Consider the following 21,521-nt stretch of genomic DNA (forward strand, 5'->3'; position numbering starts at 1 on the left):
TTAGTTATGATATGTCTATCTTGTGATTAAGCACATTATACTACCTTAGACTTGTCACAGTTGTAAAGAATTTGATTAGGTATCGCAGAAAATAGAATTCTTTGTCCCAGGTGAGTTGTCACAGCAACCAGCATGGGGAAGAAGATGTTGGGAGCAAGTAGGTCAAGTCTGCTTTAGGAGTTACAGTTGAGAGGTCACTCTTTTTTTGGCGCAATGAAATTAGGGCTGATTAATTGACCTACTTCTTGGTGCTGAGCCACTATGTCATTATGACAGAAAAGGAAGAGTGTAAATCTATCATGAATTTTATGCAAATATTTATGATTTTTTTTTACAAGATTGTTGATTTATTCGTACTGTATTCAGCGTACTTTAAAAAAATACTACTATATATCGAGCATTAGCTAGCCTTAAAGAGGAAAAGACAATTATCTTCTTCAGGGAGATCTCACCATCTAATAGGAGAGGAAAACGTGAAAAATAATTACAAGGCTGTATAAGAAGTGCTAAAATAGAATTAACTCAAGGTATAGAGAATGGTTAAAGCAAGAGATGATCAGATCTGTCTCAGGTAAAATATTAGAGCAAACTTTGCAGAGAGCACTTGAACTGGCTCTTTTTTTTTTTTTTTTTAAAGATTTTATTTATTTATTTTTCCCCCAAAGCCCCAGTACATAGTTGTCTGTCATAGCTGCACATCCTTCTAGTTGCTGTATGTGGGATGCGGCCTCAGCATGGCTGGAGGAGCGGTGCCTCGGTGCGCACCCGGGATCCGAACCCGGGCCGCCGGCAGCGGAGAGCACGCACTTAACTGCTAAGCCACGGGGCCGGCCCTGAACTGGCTCTTGAAAGATGAATCAAGTTTGCCTGGAGGGCAAGAAGGTACTATTCTAGGCTGAGAGAACAGCTTGCAAAGACGGAGTGAGACAACATGACACATTAAGGAATACTTGGAAAGGGAAGAAAGGAGGTTAAGAAATAAACCTGAAAAAGAAGATAGGGGTTAGCTCGTGAAGGGCTTTCTATGTCTATTCCTTTAGCAGTTCACCAACCAATTATGAGATAATGTGAATAGACATTGTTTACAGGGACTGGAAGGGGGTGAAACAGAAGACATAAAGCTGAATGAGCACTGGATTGAGTAATCCAGTTGAGAAATGATGTAGCAATGGAGTGGAGCCTAAGAGGATGGATCACAGGAGGCAGAACTAATAGAGTTGGTAATCTATTAACCAACCAATTAAGTTGGCAATGGAGGGCAAGGATGTGGGAGATGAGATGACTCCCAAATTTTTCCTTGGATGTTTGTGTAGGCAGTGGTGTCATACACTCAAATAGGGATTACAAGAGGAAATGAACATTGGAGCTGGGCTGGGCTATATAATCAGTTTACTTTGGGATATATTGATTTTCTGGTGCCTGTGGAACATCTGAGGTGATAGAGAAATTTATGAATTGTAAACTTATAGGTAGGAGTGGAACTTGAGCTTAGGTGAAGTAGTGTGTGAGGGAAAGAGGACTAAGAAGGGATCCCTTTTCCTTTCTTATGGAGAATGTCTGTTTTTAGGGTTCAGTAGAGGAAGAAGAGCGTGTAAAAGTAACTGAGGGAGAACCAGGGAAAAATGACACCAAAAGTTCAGGGGAGGAGAGAGAAGAGAGTTAAAAATATATGTTAATATTTTTTTGTGGAATGGTAGTTTTATGCTGATGTTTCTAATGTAATCATAATCTCTAATTTTGGTCGTAAAATCTCGTTTATAAATGTTAAATTTATTATTTAGAATTTACTCTTAGAAACCATGTATGTATGTACAAGTATGTAAGCACAGCTATCTACACACTTACAGATGTATCCTATTACTCTAACTATATAACAAGCCCAGAAAGGTGGATTATCCCCAGTTTACAGATAATAAAACTAATCTGTCCAAGGACACATGGACAGTACAGAGCTTGGATTCAAATCCAGGACTTCCTGCTCCCACTAGACAGTGGTGCCTCCTATACGTCTGTTGAAATCACAGCACACCTATAAGTTAATTTAATAATGTTTCTCATTTCCAAACCCTTTCATAAACGTGGATCTAATTTTAGAACTTTAAAGTATGTCATTACAGAAAAGGAGTTATCTGTTCTTTTTGCTATTATTCAAAATTTTAATAATATGCTTTCTTGATATAATTATATTTCAACTTTTTAGATATCATGCGTACAGTTGGTGTTTAATACATTTTTCCATGATTTTTTAGTTTTTGACTTTTTGATTATGATTATAGGTTCTCCTTATCCTGCATCTACTACTGTCAGCATTTGTTTAGTATGAGATATTTTTGCTGCTAAATGAATATTAGAGTTTATTATTACTGATAGGTCTCAGAATAAATTTTGACAACACACAGTAAATCGTATAAACATAGTGACAGGTACTGACTGTTTTTTGGCCGATTCTATGTTTCCTACTGAAGTTATCTGCAATTTCCAGGATGGTTTTTGAAAGGTAGATGTACCTTATTAGATATATTAGTATTCTTCAGTTCTAGTAAAAGCCAGTATCAAAGACTTTTGTTATATATTCTATTAATAGCTTTAGAAAAAGGGTTATAATCTCAATTTTTCATAGGAATGAAAAGGTGAGTGAGTGTGAGTGAGAGTGTGCGTGTGTGTGTGCATGTGTGGTGACCTGGCAAGGTATTTCCTTTCTCTGGGCCTATTTCCTCATCTATTGAATGAGGGAATATAAGTAGATGAAAAAGTTTCCTTCTAACATTTGTATTTCTTTAATTATGGTAGAGGCTGGGAAAATAGCAGATTGCAACATTATTTCTCTGCTGGCCATGGTTTCAGTGCAAAACAAGTTAGTAAAAGTGCAACTTGCATGCTTTTGATTAAATCACGTAAACTTTAAAAGGCTTGGCTTTCATCTTGAAAGGAAATATTAAAAAGAGCTTTTTGATTCAGTTAACACATATGAAAAGAATGCAAAACTCCCCACCTTGCAATTTGAGTTAATATTTTTCTGCTAGAAGATTTTAGTTTTTTAACACTTTTATGGTTTTAGGCACTTTTTAAAAAATTACAAATTATGTACTTAGTGAAAACAATCTCTTACGTGTAATTGAATTGAAATAAAATAAAAATGACCAATATATCTTTATTTCTCTGCTAAAAATGTCCCTTGTTCTCAATGTTATTAATAGAACTAAGTTACTGGAAAAACTGGAAATTTCGGAAACTTACTTGTCTCAAAACGGGGGATAAAAATATTACCTACCTAGTAGAATTTTTGTGGAAATTGAGATAATCTATGTAAAGTGATTATTAACATAGTGCTTGGCATGTAATAAATACTCAGCTAATGTTAGCTATTAATAGGATGAAGAAATTTTGAGAGGATTTAGATTATACATTGACTTGTAGACAGGAGGTGAGGCAGGGTAAGGTATTTAGATTCTTCTGTTTGTTATAGAGAGATCTGATTGACACTTGACAGAAGTGAATGTGCAGAGTATTAGAATTCAGCTCTCCCCGTTTCCTCTACCCTGCTCCACACAGTGGAATAGTTATTTTGCTCATCTTATAACTCTCATGTCTCGCACTAGCTTCCCAAAACAACTACTACTGCGACACAAACACACACACACATGCACGAATCATATTGATGGATCTTAAATTAATCTAAATTATAGTGATTTCTAAGTCAGTTGCTCAGAGAAACAAAATCTTTTTTAGTTTTAACTATTTTAATTTAGAGAATAAGTGACAATATATGTGTCCTTTGGCTAACTTATCTTTCTGGTTTTAAGAATTAATTTCCCCTTTCACTGTATAAGATGTTGAATTATAATGTTGTATACCTGAAACTTATGTAATTAAAAAAAAGAATTTCAATCATATGTCAAGAAGTATTATCTTTCTAGAAAATAAGTTTTGAGTCACAACTATTTTTGAGTATTTGTGGCAGAATAATTTAATCTAGTCATTGTCATTTATACCAAAAAAAGGACATGTGATATGAAAGCAAAATTTAGGATTGTCTTCTGGATAATTTTAAAATTTTGAGCAAAAATTTTTCTTCTGGGGTCGGCCTGGTGGCGCAAGTGGTTAAGTGTGCATGCCCTACTGTGGTGGCCTGGGGTTTGCCGGTTCGGATCCCGGGCGCGCACTGAGGCAGCACTTGGCAGACCTTGCTGTGGCAGCGTCCCATATAAAGTGGAGGAAGATGGGCACGGATATTAGCCCACGGCCAATCTTCCTCAGCAAAAAGAGGAGGATTGGCAGATGTTAGCATAGGGCCGATCTTCCTCACAAAAAAAAAAAAATTTTTTTTTTTTTTTCCTTCTAAATGTCGTTAGCAGAATTTTGTTGAAAGCTAAGATTGGTAGATTATTGTTATGGTTTGGATAGAGGAAATGAAAACATCTGGAATAGAGCTTCTAAATAGTACTCTGATTTCAGTTATTTTGTCTCATGTTGATTCAAAAGACAATGAAGTCACAGCTCAATCTAAAGAGGATTTAGGGGAAAATATTAGGCAAAGAGAGAATTTCACCCAACAGTGATTTTATATGGATGTTATCATCCATATTACCCAGGGTCACATATTGAAGATAATAGTAAATTTTGACAGGAGGAGACCGCAATAGTGAAAAGTACAAGTTGGTAAGGCTGAAGCATCAAGTCAAGGAAAAGTAGGTCTGTGATAGGAGATGAGAAAAACAAGCCATTCCTGTATTAAGACTGAGCATAAGGACAGTCCAGATTCTGTAGAAATTATTTGGATGTATATTTCAGAGTTTACTTTAAAAGACACGGTGAAGTAGTCAGTACTTAAACTTGTTGAATTATAATGATAAAGATAGGAAACATTTCCTTATGAATTAACTAAAAATTTTGTCTGAATTTTGTTCTGGAAGAATTGTGTGAAATTTCTAATTACCTTTTCTTCAATTTGTTTAGATCAGCTGTTCCATGTATTAGCCTTGCACATGCGACTTTATAGCATTGATTCTGAGTATAATCCCTGGAGAAAGCTCACACAGTTAGTAGGAGAGATGAATTCGCAGTAAGTATTATTGAAAGATTAAAGTCAATTAAAACTTTTTGAAAAACAATAGGATTGAAATTCTTTATAAATATGGGAATTTTCCTTATGAAATGCAGTAAAATATAATACAAATTGAAAACAGTTATCCATTATACTCTTGGTAAAAATTGCATAAAAATTCCTACCAAGTGAGAAAATCTTGTAAAGAATCCCGTTGGTTTTTATGCAGATAAAACATTCAACTAGAGGCACATAGTAGCTGGTTGTCCTTCTTTTTATGTCAGGACCCAGTGGGTTTGGGTAGCCTTAACCTGATCCCTCCATTGTGAAGTTCACCATCAGCCTTTCACCTAATGATGTTAACAACCCTTGATAACCCAAGTTGATGCTCTAGTAACTTCCAGGGGTGACCAATAGGTTGTGGTTGGTTGTTTGTTTTATAGTCTCGGGGATTTTTATGTATTTGATGTATTTCACTCCAGTTCAGCTGTTCTTCTTTTCAATGCAAACTGCTGTCTTTTAGGTTAGTGAGAATCCCTTTTTAGGTTGACTGTTGTACTTTGATGTGATCCAGATAGTCTTTGATAATATTCTTGCTTTCTGGCACAATTAGTTGACCCAGGTTTGTTTTGTGTATTTCCCACTCTATACTTGGAATTAGCCATTTATCCATGTAGTTTCTTTAATGGGAAATGGTATTTAGAGATCACAATCTGGATAGTTAGGAGTACGCAAAGTTATTACTGGATTATCTTTGCTTATAGACCATTCCAGTGGACAGAGTTAGGAAATATTTTTTAATGGAGAAAAAGATCTTGAGTACTTACTGGTATTTGTAATTCAAACATGAGATTGCAAGATTATATTTTATTTCTTAACTTTTTTATTATTTGCATCTTTTTTCTCTTATTCTGAAAATCTTGGTTTCTAATGATATTAACATCATTCATAACCTGCAGTATGACTACAATTATTAAAACAAATATTACTACTAACCATAAATTCTTTTGTCCTTAGAATATATACCACTAGAGATATACAGTCAAAATACTATGTTTTTAAGTAATTTGAAGTAATTTTTTTCTTGTGTGGTTATGCCATCACTTGATTTATAGTTAGGCTCATTTGTTTCAGTTCGGTTTTTTCCTCAATATTTAAAGACTGCTATTTTTCCCTTAATTTATTTATTTTTATTATGTAAAACATATTTTTCCAAAGTAAAAACCAGGTAATAAAGTAACTTCAGAGACATCTATCTTCCATTCCTGCCCATTTGCATTTGTTTTTGTGAACTCTCTAACCTGTTACCCATTTCTAAAAATTGGGTTGTTAGTCTTTTTTTCTCTTTATTTTTTTTTTATTGTGCAATTTTTGTTGTACATTATTGTTTGTCAGTCACCATATAAATGCATCCCTCCACCCCTTGTGCCCACCTCCTACCTCCCACCCCCCTTACCCCTGGTAACCACCAAACAGTTCTATCTGTCTGTGTTGGTTTGTCTTCCACGTATGAGTGAAATCATGCCCTGTTTGTCTTTCTCTTTCTGGCTTATTTTGCTTAACGTAATACCCTCCAGGTCCATCCACCTTGTTGCAAATGGGACAATTTTTTTTTTTATGGCTGAGTAGTATTCCATGGTATATATATACCACATCTTCTTTATCCAATCATCCCGTCGAGGGACACTTGGGTTGCTTCCATGTCTTGGCTATAGTGAATAATGCTACCATGAACATAGGGGTCCATAAGCCTCTTTGTGTTGATTTCAGGTTCATTGAGTAGACACCCAGTAGTGGGATAGCTGGATCATAAGGTATTTCTATTTTTAATTTTTTGAGGAATCTCCCTACTGTTTTCCATAGAGGCTGCACCAGTTTGCATTCCCAGCAGCAGTGGATTAGGGTTCCCATTTCTCCACAGCCTCTCCAGCATTTGTTGTTTTTTTGTCTTGGTGATTATAGCCATTCTAATGGATTTAAGATGATATCTTAGTGTGGTTTTGATTTGCATTTCCCTGATGATTAGTGATGTTGAGCATCTTTTCGTGTGCCTGTTGACCATCTGTATATCTTCTTTGGAGAAGTGTCTGCTCATTTCCTCTGCCCATTTTTTGATTGGGTTGTTTGTTTTTTTGTTGTTCAGTTGCGTGAGTTCTTTTTATATTATGGAGATCAATCCCTTGTCGGATATATGGTTTGCAAATATTTTTTCCCAGCTAGTGGGTTGCCTGTTCATTTTGATCCTGGTTTCATTGGGCTTGTAGAAGCCCTTTAATTTGATGAAGTCCCTCTTGTTTATTTTTTCTTTTGTTTCCCTTGTCTGAGAAGACATGGAATTCGAGAAGATCCCTTTATGGCTGATGACAAATAGTGTACTACCTATATCTTCCTCCAGGAGTTTTATAGTTTCAGGTCTTTGATCCATTTTGAGTTAATTTTTTTGTTTGGAGAAAGAAGATGGTCTACTTTCATTCTTTTGCAAGTGGCTGTCCAGTTTTCCCAGTGCCATTTATTGAAGAGACTTTCCTTTCTCCATTGTATGTTCTTAGCTCCCTTGTCAAAGAGTAGCTGCCCAGAGATGTGAGGTTTTATTTCTGGGCTTTCAATTCTGTTCCATTGATATCTGTGTGTCTGTTTTTTTTGTTTTGTTTTGTTTTGTGAGGAAGATCAGCCCTATGCTAACATCTGCCAATCTTCCTCTTCTTTTTTGTTGCTGGGGAAGACTGGCCCTGGGCTAACATCCATGCCCATCTTCCTCCACTTTATATGGGACACCGCCACAGCATGGCTTGCCAGGTGGTGCGTCGGTGCGCGCCTGGGATCTGAACTGGCGGAACCTGGGCCGACGCAGCGGAGCGCGTGCACTTAACCGCTTGCGCCACCGGGCCGGCCCCCTGTGTGTCTGTTTCTGTACCAGTACCATGCTGTTTTAATTACTATCGCTTTGTAGTATATTTTGAAGTCAGCGATTGTGATGCCTCCAGCTTTTTTCTTTTTTCTCAGGATTGCTTTAGCTATTTGGGGTCTTTTATTACCCCATATGAATTTTACTATTCTTTGTTCTAGTTCAGTGAAGAATGTCCTTGGGATTCTGATTGGGAATGCATTGAATCTGCAGATTGCTTTAGGTAGTATGGACATTTTAACTATGTTTATTCTTCCAGTCCAACTGCATGGAATATTTTTCCATTTCTTTATGTCATCATTGATTTCACTCAATAATGTCTTAGAGTTTTCATTGTATAGGTCTTTCACTTCCTTGGTTAAATTTATTCCTAATATTTTATTCTTTTTGTTGCAGTTGTAAATGGGATTGTCTTCTTGAGTTCTCTTTCTGTTAGTTCGTTCTTGGTATATAGAAATGCAACTGATTTCTGTAAGTTGATTTTGTACCCTGCAACTTTGCTGTAGTTGTTGATTATTTCTAATAGTTTTCCAATGGATTCTTTAGGGTTTTCTATATATGAGATCATGTCATCTGCAAACAGTGAGAGTTTCACTTCTTCATTGCCTATTTGGATTCCTTTTATTCCTTTTTCTTGCCTAATTGCTCTGGCCAGCACCTCCAGTACTGTGTTGAATAAGAGTGATGAGGGTGGGCACCCTTGTCTTGTTCCTATTCTCAGAGGGATGGCTTTCAGTTTTGGCCCATTGAGTATGATGTTGGCTGTGGGTTTGTCATATATAGCCTTTATTATGTTAAGGTACTTTTCTTCTATACCTATTTTGTTGAGAGTTTTTATCATAAATGGATGTTGGATCTTGTCAAATGCCTTCTGTGTGTCTATTGAGATGATCATATGGTTTTTATTCCTTGTTTTGTTAATGTGATGTATCACATTGATTGATTTGTGGATGTTGAACCATCCCTGTGTCCCTGGTATAAATCCCACTTGATCATGGTGTATGATCTTTTTAATGTATTGCTGTATTCAGTTTGCCAATATTGTGTTGAGGATTTTTGCATCTATGTTCATCAGGGATATTGGTCTGTAGTTTTCCTTCTTAGTATTGTCTTTGTCTGGCTTTGGTATCAGGGTGATGTTGGCCTCATAGAATGTGTTGGGAAGTGTTCCATCTTCCTCTATTTTTTGGAATAGTTTGAGAAGGATAGGTATTAAATCCTCTTTGAATGTTTGGTAAAATTCTCCAGAGAAGCCATCTGGTCCTGGACTTTTATTTTTTGGGAGGTTTTTGATTACTGTTTCAGTCTCTTTACTTGTGATTGGTCTATTCAGGTTCTCTATTTCTTCTTGATTCAGTTTTGGGAGGTTGTATGAGTCTAGGAATTTATTCATTTCTTCTGCATTGTCCAATTTGTTGGCATATAGTTTTTCATAGTATTCTCTCATAATCTTTTGTATTTCTGTGGTATCTGCTGTAATTTCTCCTTTTTCATTTCTAATTTTATTTATTTGAGCCTTCTTTCTTTTTTTCTTGGTGAGTCTGGCTAAGGGTTTGTCAATTTTGTTTACCTTCTCAAAGAACCAGCTCTTTGTTTCATTGATCCTTTCTGCTGTTTTTTTGATTTCAATTTCATTTATTTCTGCTCTGATTTTTATTATTTCCCTCCTTCTGCTGATTTGGCCTTTGTTTGTTCTTATATTTCTAATTCTGTTAGGCGTACTTGGAGGTTGCTTATTTGGGCTTTCTTATTTGTTAAGGTGGGCCTGTATTACTATGTGTTTCCCTCTCAGGACCACTTTTGCTGCGTCCCATATGAGTTCATACAGTGTATTTTCATTCTCATTTGTCTCCAGATGTGATTTGATTTCTCCTTTAATTTCATCCATGATCCATTGGTTGTTTAGTGGCATGTTGTTGAGTCTCCACAGCGTTGTCACTTTCCCAGTTTTTTTCTTGTAGTTGATTTCTAGCTTCATGGTGTTATGGTTGGAAAAGATGCTTGTTATGATTTCAGTCTTCTTAAATTTATATAAGCATACCTTGTTTCCCGACATATGGTCTATTCTTGAGAACGTTCCATGCGCGCTTGAGAAGAATGTGTAAGCTGCTGTGTTTGGATGGAGTGCTCTGTATATATCTATTAAGTCCATCTCATCACGTTTTTCATTTAAGTCCATTATTTCCTTATTGATTTTCCATCTGGATGATCTATCCATTGATGAAAGTGGGGTGTTAAGATCCCCTACTATTGTTGTGTTGTTGTTAATATCTCCTTTTAGGTTTGTTAATAGTTGCTTTATGTACCTGGTGCTCCTGTGTTGGGTGCATATATATTTAAAAGCGATGTGTCTTCTTGGTGGCGTGTCCCTTTTATCATTATAAATTGCCCCTCTTTGTCTCTCATTACCTCTTTTATATTGAAGTCAACTTTTTCTGATATAAGTATGGCAACACCTGCTTTCTTTTGTTTGCCATTAGCTTGGAGTGTTGTCTTCCATCCTTTCACTCTGAGCCTGTGTTTGTCTTTAGAGCTGAGATGTGTTTCTTGGAGGCAGCATATTGTTGAGTCTTGTTTTTTAATCCATCCCACTACTCTGTGTCTTTTGATTGGAGAGTTCAGTCCATTTACATTTAGGGTAATTATTGATATATGAGGGCTTATTGTTGCTATTTTATCGCTCTTTTTCCGGTTCTTTTGTTTCTCGTCCTGTGTGTTTTGGACTACCAGTTTGGTTTGGTCGTTCTGTATGGGAGTTCTCTTAATTTTCTCTGTCTGTATCATGTGTGATTCTGTTTTAATTATTTGGTTAGTGGTTACTGTGAGGTTTGTTTAAAAAAATCTCATGGATGTGATAGTCCATTTTTAATGGCCTCTTATTTCCTTCAACTAAGTCAATTCGATTCCTTTCCTCTTCCCCTTCTAAGTTGTTGTTGTCACATCTTATTCCTTCTTGTGTTGTGAGTTTGTGTTTAACATGATGAGGATATATTTATTTTTAGTACTTACCTTCCCTTGATCTTGGGTTTTATAATTAAATGTTTGCTAATCTATTCTGATAGTAAGCTGCAATTTTCTGATTTTGTCAACCTATTTTCCTCCTTGTTCAAAGCTTTGAGTCCCCTTTCTCTTTTTTTTCTCAGGAATAAGGGCCCTCTTGAGCACTTCTTGTAGTGGGGGTCATGTGGCAATGAACTCCCTTAGCTTTTGTTTATCTGGGATAGTTATTATTTCTCCATCATACCTGAAGGATATTTTCACTGGATAGAGCATTCTTGACTGAAAGTTTTTGTCCTTCACAATTTTGAATATATCATTCCACCTTCTCCTAGCCTGTAAAGTTTCTGTCGAGAAATTGGCTGATAGGAAATCCTTTGTATGTATTTTTTTTTTTGTCTAGCTGTCCTTAATATTTTCTTTGTCATCGACTTTTGCCAGCTTTACTACTCTATGCCTTGAGAGGGTCTTTTTGTGTTGATATATTTAGGAGATCTGTTTATTTTGTTCACTGGTATTTCCAGCTCCTTCCCCAGGTTTGGGAAGTTCTCAGCTATTATTTCTTTGAGCAAGTTCTCTGCTCCTTTTTCCCTCTCTTCTCCCTCTGGAATACCTATAATCCTTATGTTGGATTTCCTAATTGAGTCGGATATTTCTCAGAGAGTTTCTTCATTTTTTTTTAGTCTTAGCTCTCTTTCCTCCTCCATCTGGAGCATTTCTTCATTGCTGTCCTCAATATTTCCAATTCTTTCCTCCATATTGTCAGCCCTGATGCTTAAGGCTTCCAGCTTTGTCTTTATCTCCTCTATTGTGTTTTTCATCTTTAAGATTTCTGATTGGTTTTTTATAGTTTCAATCTCTTTTGTGAAGAAATTCCTGATTTCATTGAATTTTGTGTCTGTGTTTTGTTGTATTTCATTAAGCTTTTTTGTGATGGCTATTTTGAATTCTCTTTTGTTAAGGTTATACATTTCTGTGCTTTCCAGGTTGACTTCTAGGCAGTTGTCATTTTCCTTTTGGTCTGGAGACTTAATATATTTATGCATAGTGCCTGTCGGTGTTGGCTTATTTTTCCTCATAGTGAAAATATATGGTTGCAGTTTCCTCTTTCTGCCTCTGGGTGGGGGTCAAGGGCTGTATATTCTGGCCCACCTCAATCTGCGGGTGCTCTGATTGACCCCCAGCTGAGCTGAGGCATGGCTGAGCTGAAGCACGGCTGCTCTGAAGCACGGCTGAGTGGAGGCTACTGGGGCTGAAGCATGGGAACAGCTGGAGCTGGAGTGTGGGAACAGCTGGGATGAGCGCAGCTAGGCTGAAGCAGCTGCGGCTTGGTTGTGGGTGGGTTGAAGCAGCTGCAGCTAAAGCGCTGCTGGGCTAAAGAAGCAGGAGCTGGAGGACCACTGAGCCACAGAAACTGGAATTGGAGTGCAGCTGGATCAAAGTTGCTGGCGCCGAGTCACCTTGAGCCTGAGCACAGCCAAGCCGAAGCAGCTGGAGCCGGGGAGCAGTCAAGGCGAAGGGGCTGGGGGCGGGGCCCAGTTGAGCTGATGCAGCAGGGGCCGGGCACAGTCGAGCCAAAGGAGCTGGGGCTGTGGCATGGTGGAGCTGGGGCATCTGGGGCCATGTCACGATCCAGCTGGATCAGCTGGGACTGTGGCATGGTGGGGCCTGAGCTGCTGCAGCCTCTGGTGCAGGGGTGCGGGCACACCGTGTCACTGGTGGGGCCCAGGCGCCTGGGGTCCGCTGCCTCTGAGGGTGGGGCACGGTAGTGCTGCCACTGCTGGTGGGGCCTGGTTGCCTGGGGGCCGCTGCCTCTGGCGGCGGTGATGGGCACACCACACCACTGGTGGGGCCCGGGCGCCTGGGGGCTGCTGCGTCTGGTGGCAGGGCACGCCTCGCCAGTGGTAGGGTCTGAACGCATGGGGGCCGCTGCCTCTGGGTGTGCGGCTGAGCTGAAGTGCCGCTGTGCTGAAGCAGCAGCCGGGCGGGCCAGGTGGGCGAGGGGCGCTTACTTTCACCTCCCTGATCTCAGAAATCTCTCACCTCACTGTCGCTCTCTGCTCTCCTGGGGGGCTAGCTTGTTGAAAGTACCCTTGCAACAGTTCTGCTCCCTCTGTAGGGGGATTCCCCATGGGCTGTGCGGCGTCTTGGAGAGCGCAAGTTTTCCTGCAGAGAGCCACCCCTCCCCCACCCCCACCCCGAGAGTCACATGGTCTCAGTCTCAAGGTCACAGTCCTTGGGGAAGGAAGGGAACTCCTCTTACCTCCTTCCCTTTACTCTGGGGATTCTAGCACTTCAGTTCTCAGGTGTACGGCTGCCTGGGTGCCTCAGATGTCCCCTGTGTTGTGCGAATAGCTTATGTTGGAATATGAATGTCCTTTTGGTTGTGTCTTAGAGGGGGAGAGTTCAGTGGGGGAAGGTCAATCCGCCATGATGCTGACATCACTACTCTTCGTCACTACTCTTCTGCTTTTTTTTTCTGGTGGGGAAGGCTAGCCCTGAGCTAACATCTGATGCCAGTTCTCCTCTTTTGCTGAGGAAGATTGGCCCTGGGCTAACATCCGTGCCCATCTCCCTCTACTTGATATGGGATGCTGCCACAGCATGGCTTGACAAGTGGTGCATCAGCGCGTGCATTGGTGCACGCTTGGGATCTGAACCTGCGAACCCCGGGCCGCCGAAGTGGAGTGGTGCACTTAACCACTACGCTACCAGGCTGGCCCCTCGTCTTCATTGTAAAGACATGTTTATGGATAATAGTTATTAGCCCTTTGTGTTATAAGTTGCAAATATATTTCACCAAATTGTCAAATATCTTTTTACTTTATGATGTTTTTAATTTTTTTGCCATGCAGTTTTTGTTTTTTTTTTGATGAGGAAGATTAGCCCTGAGCTAACATCTGTTGCCAATCCTCCTATTTTTCCTGAGGAAGATTGGCCCTGAGCTAACAGCTGTGCCTATCTCCCTCTATTTTATATGTGGGATGCCTGCCACAGCATGGCTTGATAAACGGTGCATAGGTCTGTGCCCAGGATCAGAACCTGTGAATCCCGGGCCACCAAAGCGGACTGCGCAAACTTAACCACTGTGCCACCAGGCAGGCCCCGAAAGTTTTTTTTAACATAGTCATTTATTAATCTTTTCATTTAGTAATTCTGGATTTTGACTCATTTTGACTCAGGCCTTTTCCCAGTCCCTAGTTATAAAAGAATTCACTCAGTTTTTCTTCTAAAATTAAATTTCTTTATTTTCTTAAATTGAGATATAATTGACATATTATATTAGTTCCCGGTGTACAACATGATTGGTCACTTGTATATATTGTGGAATGATTACCACAATTAGTCTATGTTAACATCCATCACCACACACAGTAATAAATTTTTTTTTCTTGTGGTGAGAACTTTTATGATCTACTGCTCTCTTAGCAACTTTCAAATATACACTACAATATTGTTAACTATAGTCACCATGCTATACGTTACATCCCCAGGACTTATTTATTTTATGACTGGAAGTTTGTACATTTTGACCACCTTCACCCATTTTGCCCATCCCCCACCCCCTGCCTCTGGCAACCACCAGTCTGTTCTTTGTATCTGTGAGTTCGTTTTTTTTTTTTTTTTTAAGATTCACATATAAGTGAGATCATATGGTATTTATCTTTCTCTGTCTGCCTTATTTCACTTAACATAAATGCCCTCAAGTTCCATCCATGTTGTCACAAATGGCGAGATATCCTTTTTTATGAATATATATATATTCTCACATCTATATATATTCTCACTATATATATATGTATCACATTTTCTTTATTCATTCATCCGTTGATAGACACTTAGGTTGCTTCCATGTCTTGACTGTTGTAAATAATGCTACAGTGAACGTGGGGGTGCATATATCTTTTCGAGGTAGTGTTTTTGTTTTCTTTGGATCAATACCCAGAAGTCCAAACACTTGTTATTTCTTTTCTTATTGATAATAGCCATTCTAACAGGTGTGAATCTTATTGTATTTTTGATTTGTGTTTCCCTGATGATAGTAATGTTGAGCACCTTTTTTTTCATGTACCTGTTAGTCATCTATGTGTCTTTTTTGGAAAAATGTCTTTTTTGGATCCTCTGCCCATTTTTAACTGGATTATTTGTTTTTTTGCTGTTGAGTTATATGAGTTCTCTATATATCCCTTATTAGATATATGATTCTTCTAATATTTCTATTGCTTCAATTTTTATGTTTAGATCTCTAATCTATTTGGAATTTATCATGATGTGTGGTATAGGGAATAGATCCAGTTTTATTTTTTTTCATATAGCTATCAAATGTTCTACTGCTTGGCCTTCCCTACAATAGTAAATTAAAACAGACCTACAAAAAAAAAAGAAAAGAAAAGAAAGGTAAGAAAACACTTTGTTGACTGATATGGAAAGATTTCCACCAAGATACAGTGTTAAGAGAAAAATAAATCCAGGAGTAGAAAATGTGTCCTTTATGCCACCACTTGTGTAATCAAGGTGGGGGGCATGAGAAAATAAATTTGCATTTGTTTGTTCAAATAAAACAAACACAACAAACCAGACCCACACATATCTGGATATTGTATTTATAGCACAGATGGCACTGAGGAGCCGTGGGGGAAGCATAGTCTTTATAATAAATGGTGCTGGGTTAATTGGATAGTCATATGAGAAATAATTAATAATGATCCCTACCTCATACAGAACCTATTCAGATTTTGCTAGTTGTTTTAGTAATGTCCTGGGAAATGCAAATATAGTGCCAAGAAAATTCAGGATCGTGATTGCATTTAGCTATCATTTCTCTTTATTTCCTTTAATCTGAAACTGTTCCTGACCTTTTTTTTTTGTATTTCATGACATTTCAAAACATTTTTTGTTTTAAAGAGCTCAGGCCAATTATTTTGTAGAATCTCTCAATTTGTTTTTGTCTGATATTACCTTGTGGTTAGATTCAAGTTAAACTTGGCAAAAATACCACATAAGTAATGTTGTATGTTTTTTAGTGCATCATATCAGGAGGCACATGCTGTTCATTTGTCTCATTACTGTTGATGATAACTGATGATTTGGCTAAAGTAGTATCTGTCAGATTTTTCCACTGCAAAGTTATTATTTTACCCTTTGTAATTAGTAAGTATCTTGTGGGGAGATACTTTGAGGCTATGAATATATCCTGCTACTTTTCAAAAAAACAAAAACAAAATAAAACCGTGCATGTATGTTTTTTGTGTTTATAGACAAAATTAGCAAGCTCTGAGTATTTTGCTTGTTTATATTAAGGAAAATCACATTTCTTGATATTAACTAGTAATTTTCTTTCCTAGCTAGACTTGCATACTCAAGGGCAAGGATGGTGTGCAAATAAAGTATTAGAATGCTTAACTCTCTGAGTCTAAAGATGTTCAGCAAACAAGAGGTTTTTAACATGTAGTATTGGTGAATTAAAAGCTTCAAGAACAGACATAGGTACTAGGCTTCCCATAACACTGATTGCTGAGTTGTCTTCTTTTCAAGCCCTAGATTTAATACCCATTAGGATAGTGGTAAATGCTGTGAACACTTATCTAGTGCTTACTTCATGCTGGGCATTTTTGTGCTTTGCATATATAGTCTCATTTAATCGTCACCATAACTACGCACTAGATAGCATTGTTATCCCAATTTTTACATACAAGGAACCTGAGGCTTAGGAAAGTTAATTAACATGTTCTTTAAGAGCACACAGCTGTTAAGGAATAGAGCTGGCGTTTGAATCCAAATCTTTCTGATTCTAGAGGCTGAGTTCTTAACTATTACTCTGTGCTTCCTTTCCTAATACTAAGAGATCTGAGGAATTTCTAGAAAATCTGATTGATCCTCCCCCCCAATATTTGCTCTCATTTTTATGATTCATTAGTTCACTAACTTATAATGTTAGATTATAATGTCATTTGGGTTTCATATCTGTATATTAGATTTTTTTAATTAAAGTATCTTTTTCTATTTTCTCACTTTAATACTTTTCCAACATAAAATTCTATGTCTAATGATATAGATTTCTCATAATATACTTTTTTCTCTAATCTTCCTGAAAATTATTTCCTTATTTTCTTTTAATTTCATTGTGTTGATAATCACTTTGGTTTAAAAAAAAAGGGAAAATTAGGCCTGTTAACTCTAACCCACCCATTTCTTCTTATCCATAGAATTAATAGTAGTGTACAGGTTTTATTATCTGGATTTTAGAGATTATCTAAAAACTTTAGGAGATAGAAATAATTATGTATTTTAAAATATTAAACATTTAAAGGATAGTTATCAAAATGATGATATTAAACCCTGCAGTCAAAATCTGTGGTTCTCTTTTCTGCAGTGGGATGCATCCATTCATTCATTTTGATTACATGCCTACTGTGTGCCAAGAAAGATCGATTTCTGTGTCCTAAGAATGATTTTTTTTATCTTGGTAGCTAACAAGCTCCAGATTATTGTTTCTGTAAATTTTTTTCTCATTATAAAAATTGTGTTTATTGTACAATGTTTAGAATGTACAAAAATATTGGGGAAGAAAATGAAATAATCTAAAATCTTATAACCTATGTGTTATATATAGTTTTTACAGTTTAATCAACTAATGAACCATAAAAATGAGAGCAAATATGGGGAGAAAAACCAATCATATTTTCTGGGAATTCCTCTAATACTGTTAACATTTTCAGATGTTTCTCTCCAGTCTCTTTTTTTTCTGTATGTAATATATTATGAATTTTTAAGTATTATTTGAATCATACTGTGTCAGTTTTAGAATCTGGTTTTTAAAATTAACACATAACCAGATTCCCACATCATTAAAAATTCTTTAAACTATGTATGTAATTTATTTACACATTCCTCTTGCATATCATTTATATGGTTTCTCCTTTCCCACTGTATCAGGTGATGCATTAAGCATTTCTTGACATGTCAGATGTAGTCCCAGAACTATAGAATAAAATGAAAGCATATAAATATTTTAGATTTTCAGTCATTTATTTGATAAGTATTCACTGAGTGTCAGGCACTGTTACATAGTGCAACATGGCTTTTCAGAAGGATTGTACTTACATAAACTTTCACTAGCAATGTAAGAATGTCCCCATTTCTGTCAGTCTTGATTATTATCACTTAAAAAATATTTTGGGGAGGCTAATTTGATAGATTAAAAAGTGGGATCCCAAAGTAATAGAAATTTATTTAATTTCTGGTGAAGTTAATTTCATATATTTCATATTTATTAGCTATTTGTGTACACTCTCTGTGAATTATTTATTCAGGACATCTGTCCATTTTTCTGTTGGCCTCTTATTTTTTTTTTTTTTTACTGAGGAAGATTCTCCCTGAGCTAACATCAGTGCCAGTCTTCTTCTATTTTGTATGTGGGTTGCCAGCACAGCATGGCTGCTGATGAGTGGTGTAGGTCAGTGCCCAGGAACCAAACCCAGGCCACTGAAGCAGAGTGCACTGAACTTAAGCATTAGCCACGGGGCCGGCCCCTTGGCCTCTTATTTTTAAAAAGTTATCTGAATGATTCTTTATGGCTTAAAATATTAAACCTTATTTTGTCATAGGTATTGAAACTTTTTTCCCAAAATATGTTTGCCTTTTAAAATTACTTTTCTTGACATATTAAAGTTTTAAATTTTCATGTAGCCAAACCAGTCAGACCTTATATTTCTTGTTTTTTCCAGTTACTTTCATACTTACAGTGCCTGCCTGTCCCATCCAAGATCTGATATTTACCTTTATAACCAGTATTACAATGTGTTCCCTGTCTTAGGATTTGCAATATTTACCTATATATTTTTCGTAGAGTTTTCTTATGGGATGATTTTTAAAAAATATATAATCTACTTAGAATTTATTTTCATCAGTAGTGTTGGGTGAAGATTTAAAATTTATCTTCAAATAACTATCTAATCTTTTTTCCCCATTTTATGTCCTATTTATTATATACTAAGTGTTTATATATTATGCTTCTGATTAGGGACTTGGCCCTTTGTTCTGTTGACCTACAAGCCTATTCCTGTGACAACATTATGCTGGTTTACTTATTGAGGAGATATGGTATATCTCTGGTTGGATTAGTTTCCTCTCATTTCTCCCCTCCACCTCCCAATTTTTCTTTACTGTTCTCACCTGTTTATTCTTCCAGATGAACTTCAGAACCATTTTCTAAACTCTTCCCTTCACTTGTGATTTGTTTGGAATTATTTTAAACTCATAAATTAATCTGGGAAAAATAGTTATCTTTATAATAGGCAGTTTCCTCAACTAGGAACATTCCCCATACTTTTTTGTATCATTCTAATTTTGAAACATTTGTTAATTATACATTCATAATTGTATTTAATGTAAAAATTGCTCAATTTTTAACAAGGTACATATGAATAGTCATAATAGAGGGTATAATCTTTTTATGTATAGAGTTTTCCATGCATGTAGAGATTTAGACTGATTTTAAACAATATTTGAAGGTCACTGCAACAATAATAATGATAAGCAAATAAATAATAATAGCAAAAAAGCAATTTACACCTAATTTTGAGAAAGACTGCTTTTATTACAAAAAAATTTGTTGACATATAATGTAATAAAATAAATGAGAATCTAAAATTCTGTTAGCCCTTTAAGCTCTTCAGTTGCAATATCCCTATTTTAACAAACTATACTCATTTGAGGATGCTTTTTCTTTGCTGTGTTTCTTTTCTATACCTAAAAGCTCTGTAATTTGTTGGTCTTTATGTTGTGACGCAAGAAGTTCTTAAGCCTGTTTGATTTTTGTTTAGTAAAGTGGATCTTTGCATGGGGGTGAGATTGAGCAAGTTTAAATGGATCCATAAAGTTCCTTCTAATTCTGAGTCTTTTAATCAGCTGTTAGATTTAATGCAGCAGTTTTTTGATAATCCAAAATTATTTTTATTCTGAGTAGTTTTTAATGGACCTGTTTCTTACCACTTTCTTTTTTATTCATAGGTCAGCAAGGATTTTTCAATATTACTTTTCCTTTTACTCTGTTCTCCCTTTTGTTTGGGTCCGGTTTCACCCTTTTTGCATACTTCCTTTTGAGTCATTTAATTCATTTCATTAAAGGAATTGTCATAAAACCACAGAAATACAAAAACGTATAGGACCTTTAGGCCCTAATCTCAAGAAGTTTGTAATTTACTATGATCTTTCTTCCCTTGGCTCACTTTATCTGTCTCTTTATACTCTGAAGTCTTAGCTGTCTAGTTTTTGTCTCTTTTGCCACCTGTTTGTTCATCCATCCATCCATCCATCCATTTTTCCTATTCATTTTTCATTTATTTGTTTACTCAGCTAGTTTTTATTAACTGTTTTAATCCAGGCGTTGGGGAAATAATGGTAAACAAGATACAGTTCCTGTGGAAGCTTCTTTTCAGGGCACTAACAGTGTCAAGGTTGAATTAGAGGGACATAAAACTAGAGGAGATTGAATAGTTAGGTGGCCATAGGGATGACAGAGAGGGAATAAAGATAGAGTCATCAGGACTTATCAGGACTTATTGCCAATTAAATATAAGGTCAGTAAGAGAAGATGGGTTTGGGATGTCTCCAAGTTCCTAGCTTATTTATTTGGTATTCTTTATTGTGTGTATATTATGTTTTAGATATTTTGCTAAATGCTAGAGGATATAATAAATAAGACGTATCAAGACTAAGACTATAGAAGAAAGAGTAGATTGCTCATGACTAGGGTGGGATTGTGTGTGTGGAGTAGAGTAGAATGATCGTGAGTTCAGTTTCAGGCATGTTGAAGTTGAGCTGCCTGTCGATATACAAGTGGAGATAGTGGATATTCAGATAGAGAGTTCAGAAGAGTCATGGCTAGAGATACAGGCCTGGGAGTCATCAATGTATAGTTGGCAATTGAAGTCATGGGTGAGGAGGTTTTTCAGAAAGAGTCCTTAGTATGAAAAGAGAATGAGAGTTGGAGCCTTGGGGACAGCACTATTTTTAGATGGTCAGAGGAGGAAGAACCTATCAAGAAGACTAAAGTGGAGTAATCAGAGAGGTAAAAGGGAACCTGAGAGAGTGTTTCACAAAAGCCAAGAGAATTTTCCAGACAAAAGTGTTCAACTGTATCCAAAGTTGAGAGTAAGTAAAGATAAGGATTGAAAAATTCCCACTGAATTTTGTAATTAGGAAATCCTTGTTGACCATATGGGAAACCATTTCTGTGGGGATTTGGATAATAGGTGAGGAAATGGTGTCCCCCTCTGATTTTTTTACAATTAACTTGGGGCTTGTAAAGAAGAGACACTAGAATGACTTGAGAGACAAGAAATAGTAGGATTCATAGCATTATTGGAGGATTAGTTTTGGAGAGGAGGACAAGGATGTTTCTAGAGAATGGAGACATTCAAAGAACTGTCTTCCTCTGGCAGTTATAAGCTTCACAGCAGCAGGGATTGGTTTACTCACCAATGTATCCAGTGCCTATAGTACAGTAATCAGTAAATATTTTTTGAATGATGGAGCCTAATAAAAGAGTTGAGCAATTTTTGTTCGTCTCAA

General features: G+C 36.8%; 1 protein-coding gene across 4 annotated transcripts in view; it reads left to right on the forward strand.

Annotated features, from left to right (window-relative positions):
• The window catches only part of UBR3 (ubiquitin protein ligase E3 component n-recognin 3), a 240,113-nt gene that overhangs the window by 179,141 nt on the left and 39,451 nt on the right, over positions 1-21,521 (forward strand). For all 4 annotated transcript variants that reach the window (XM_014785872.2, XM_014785873.2, XM_087435378.1 and 1 more), the window contains one exon: positions 4,957-5,062. In XM_014785872.2, coding sequence (XP_014641358.2) covers positions 4,957-5,062 — 106 coding nt within the window. The remainder of the gene's footprint in view (positions 1-4,956; positions 5,063-21,521) is intronic.

This window comes from Ceratotherium simum, chromosome 9, assembly GCF_057802395.1.
Source record: "Ceratotherium simum simum isolate JZ-2026a chromosome 9, ASM5780239v1, whole genome shotgun sequence".
Taxonomy (NCBI): domain Eukaryota; kingdom Metazoa; phylum Chordata; class Mammalia; order Perissodactyla; family Rhinocerotidae; genus Ceratotherium; species Ceratotherium simum.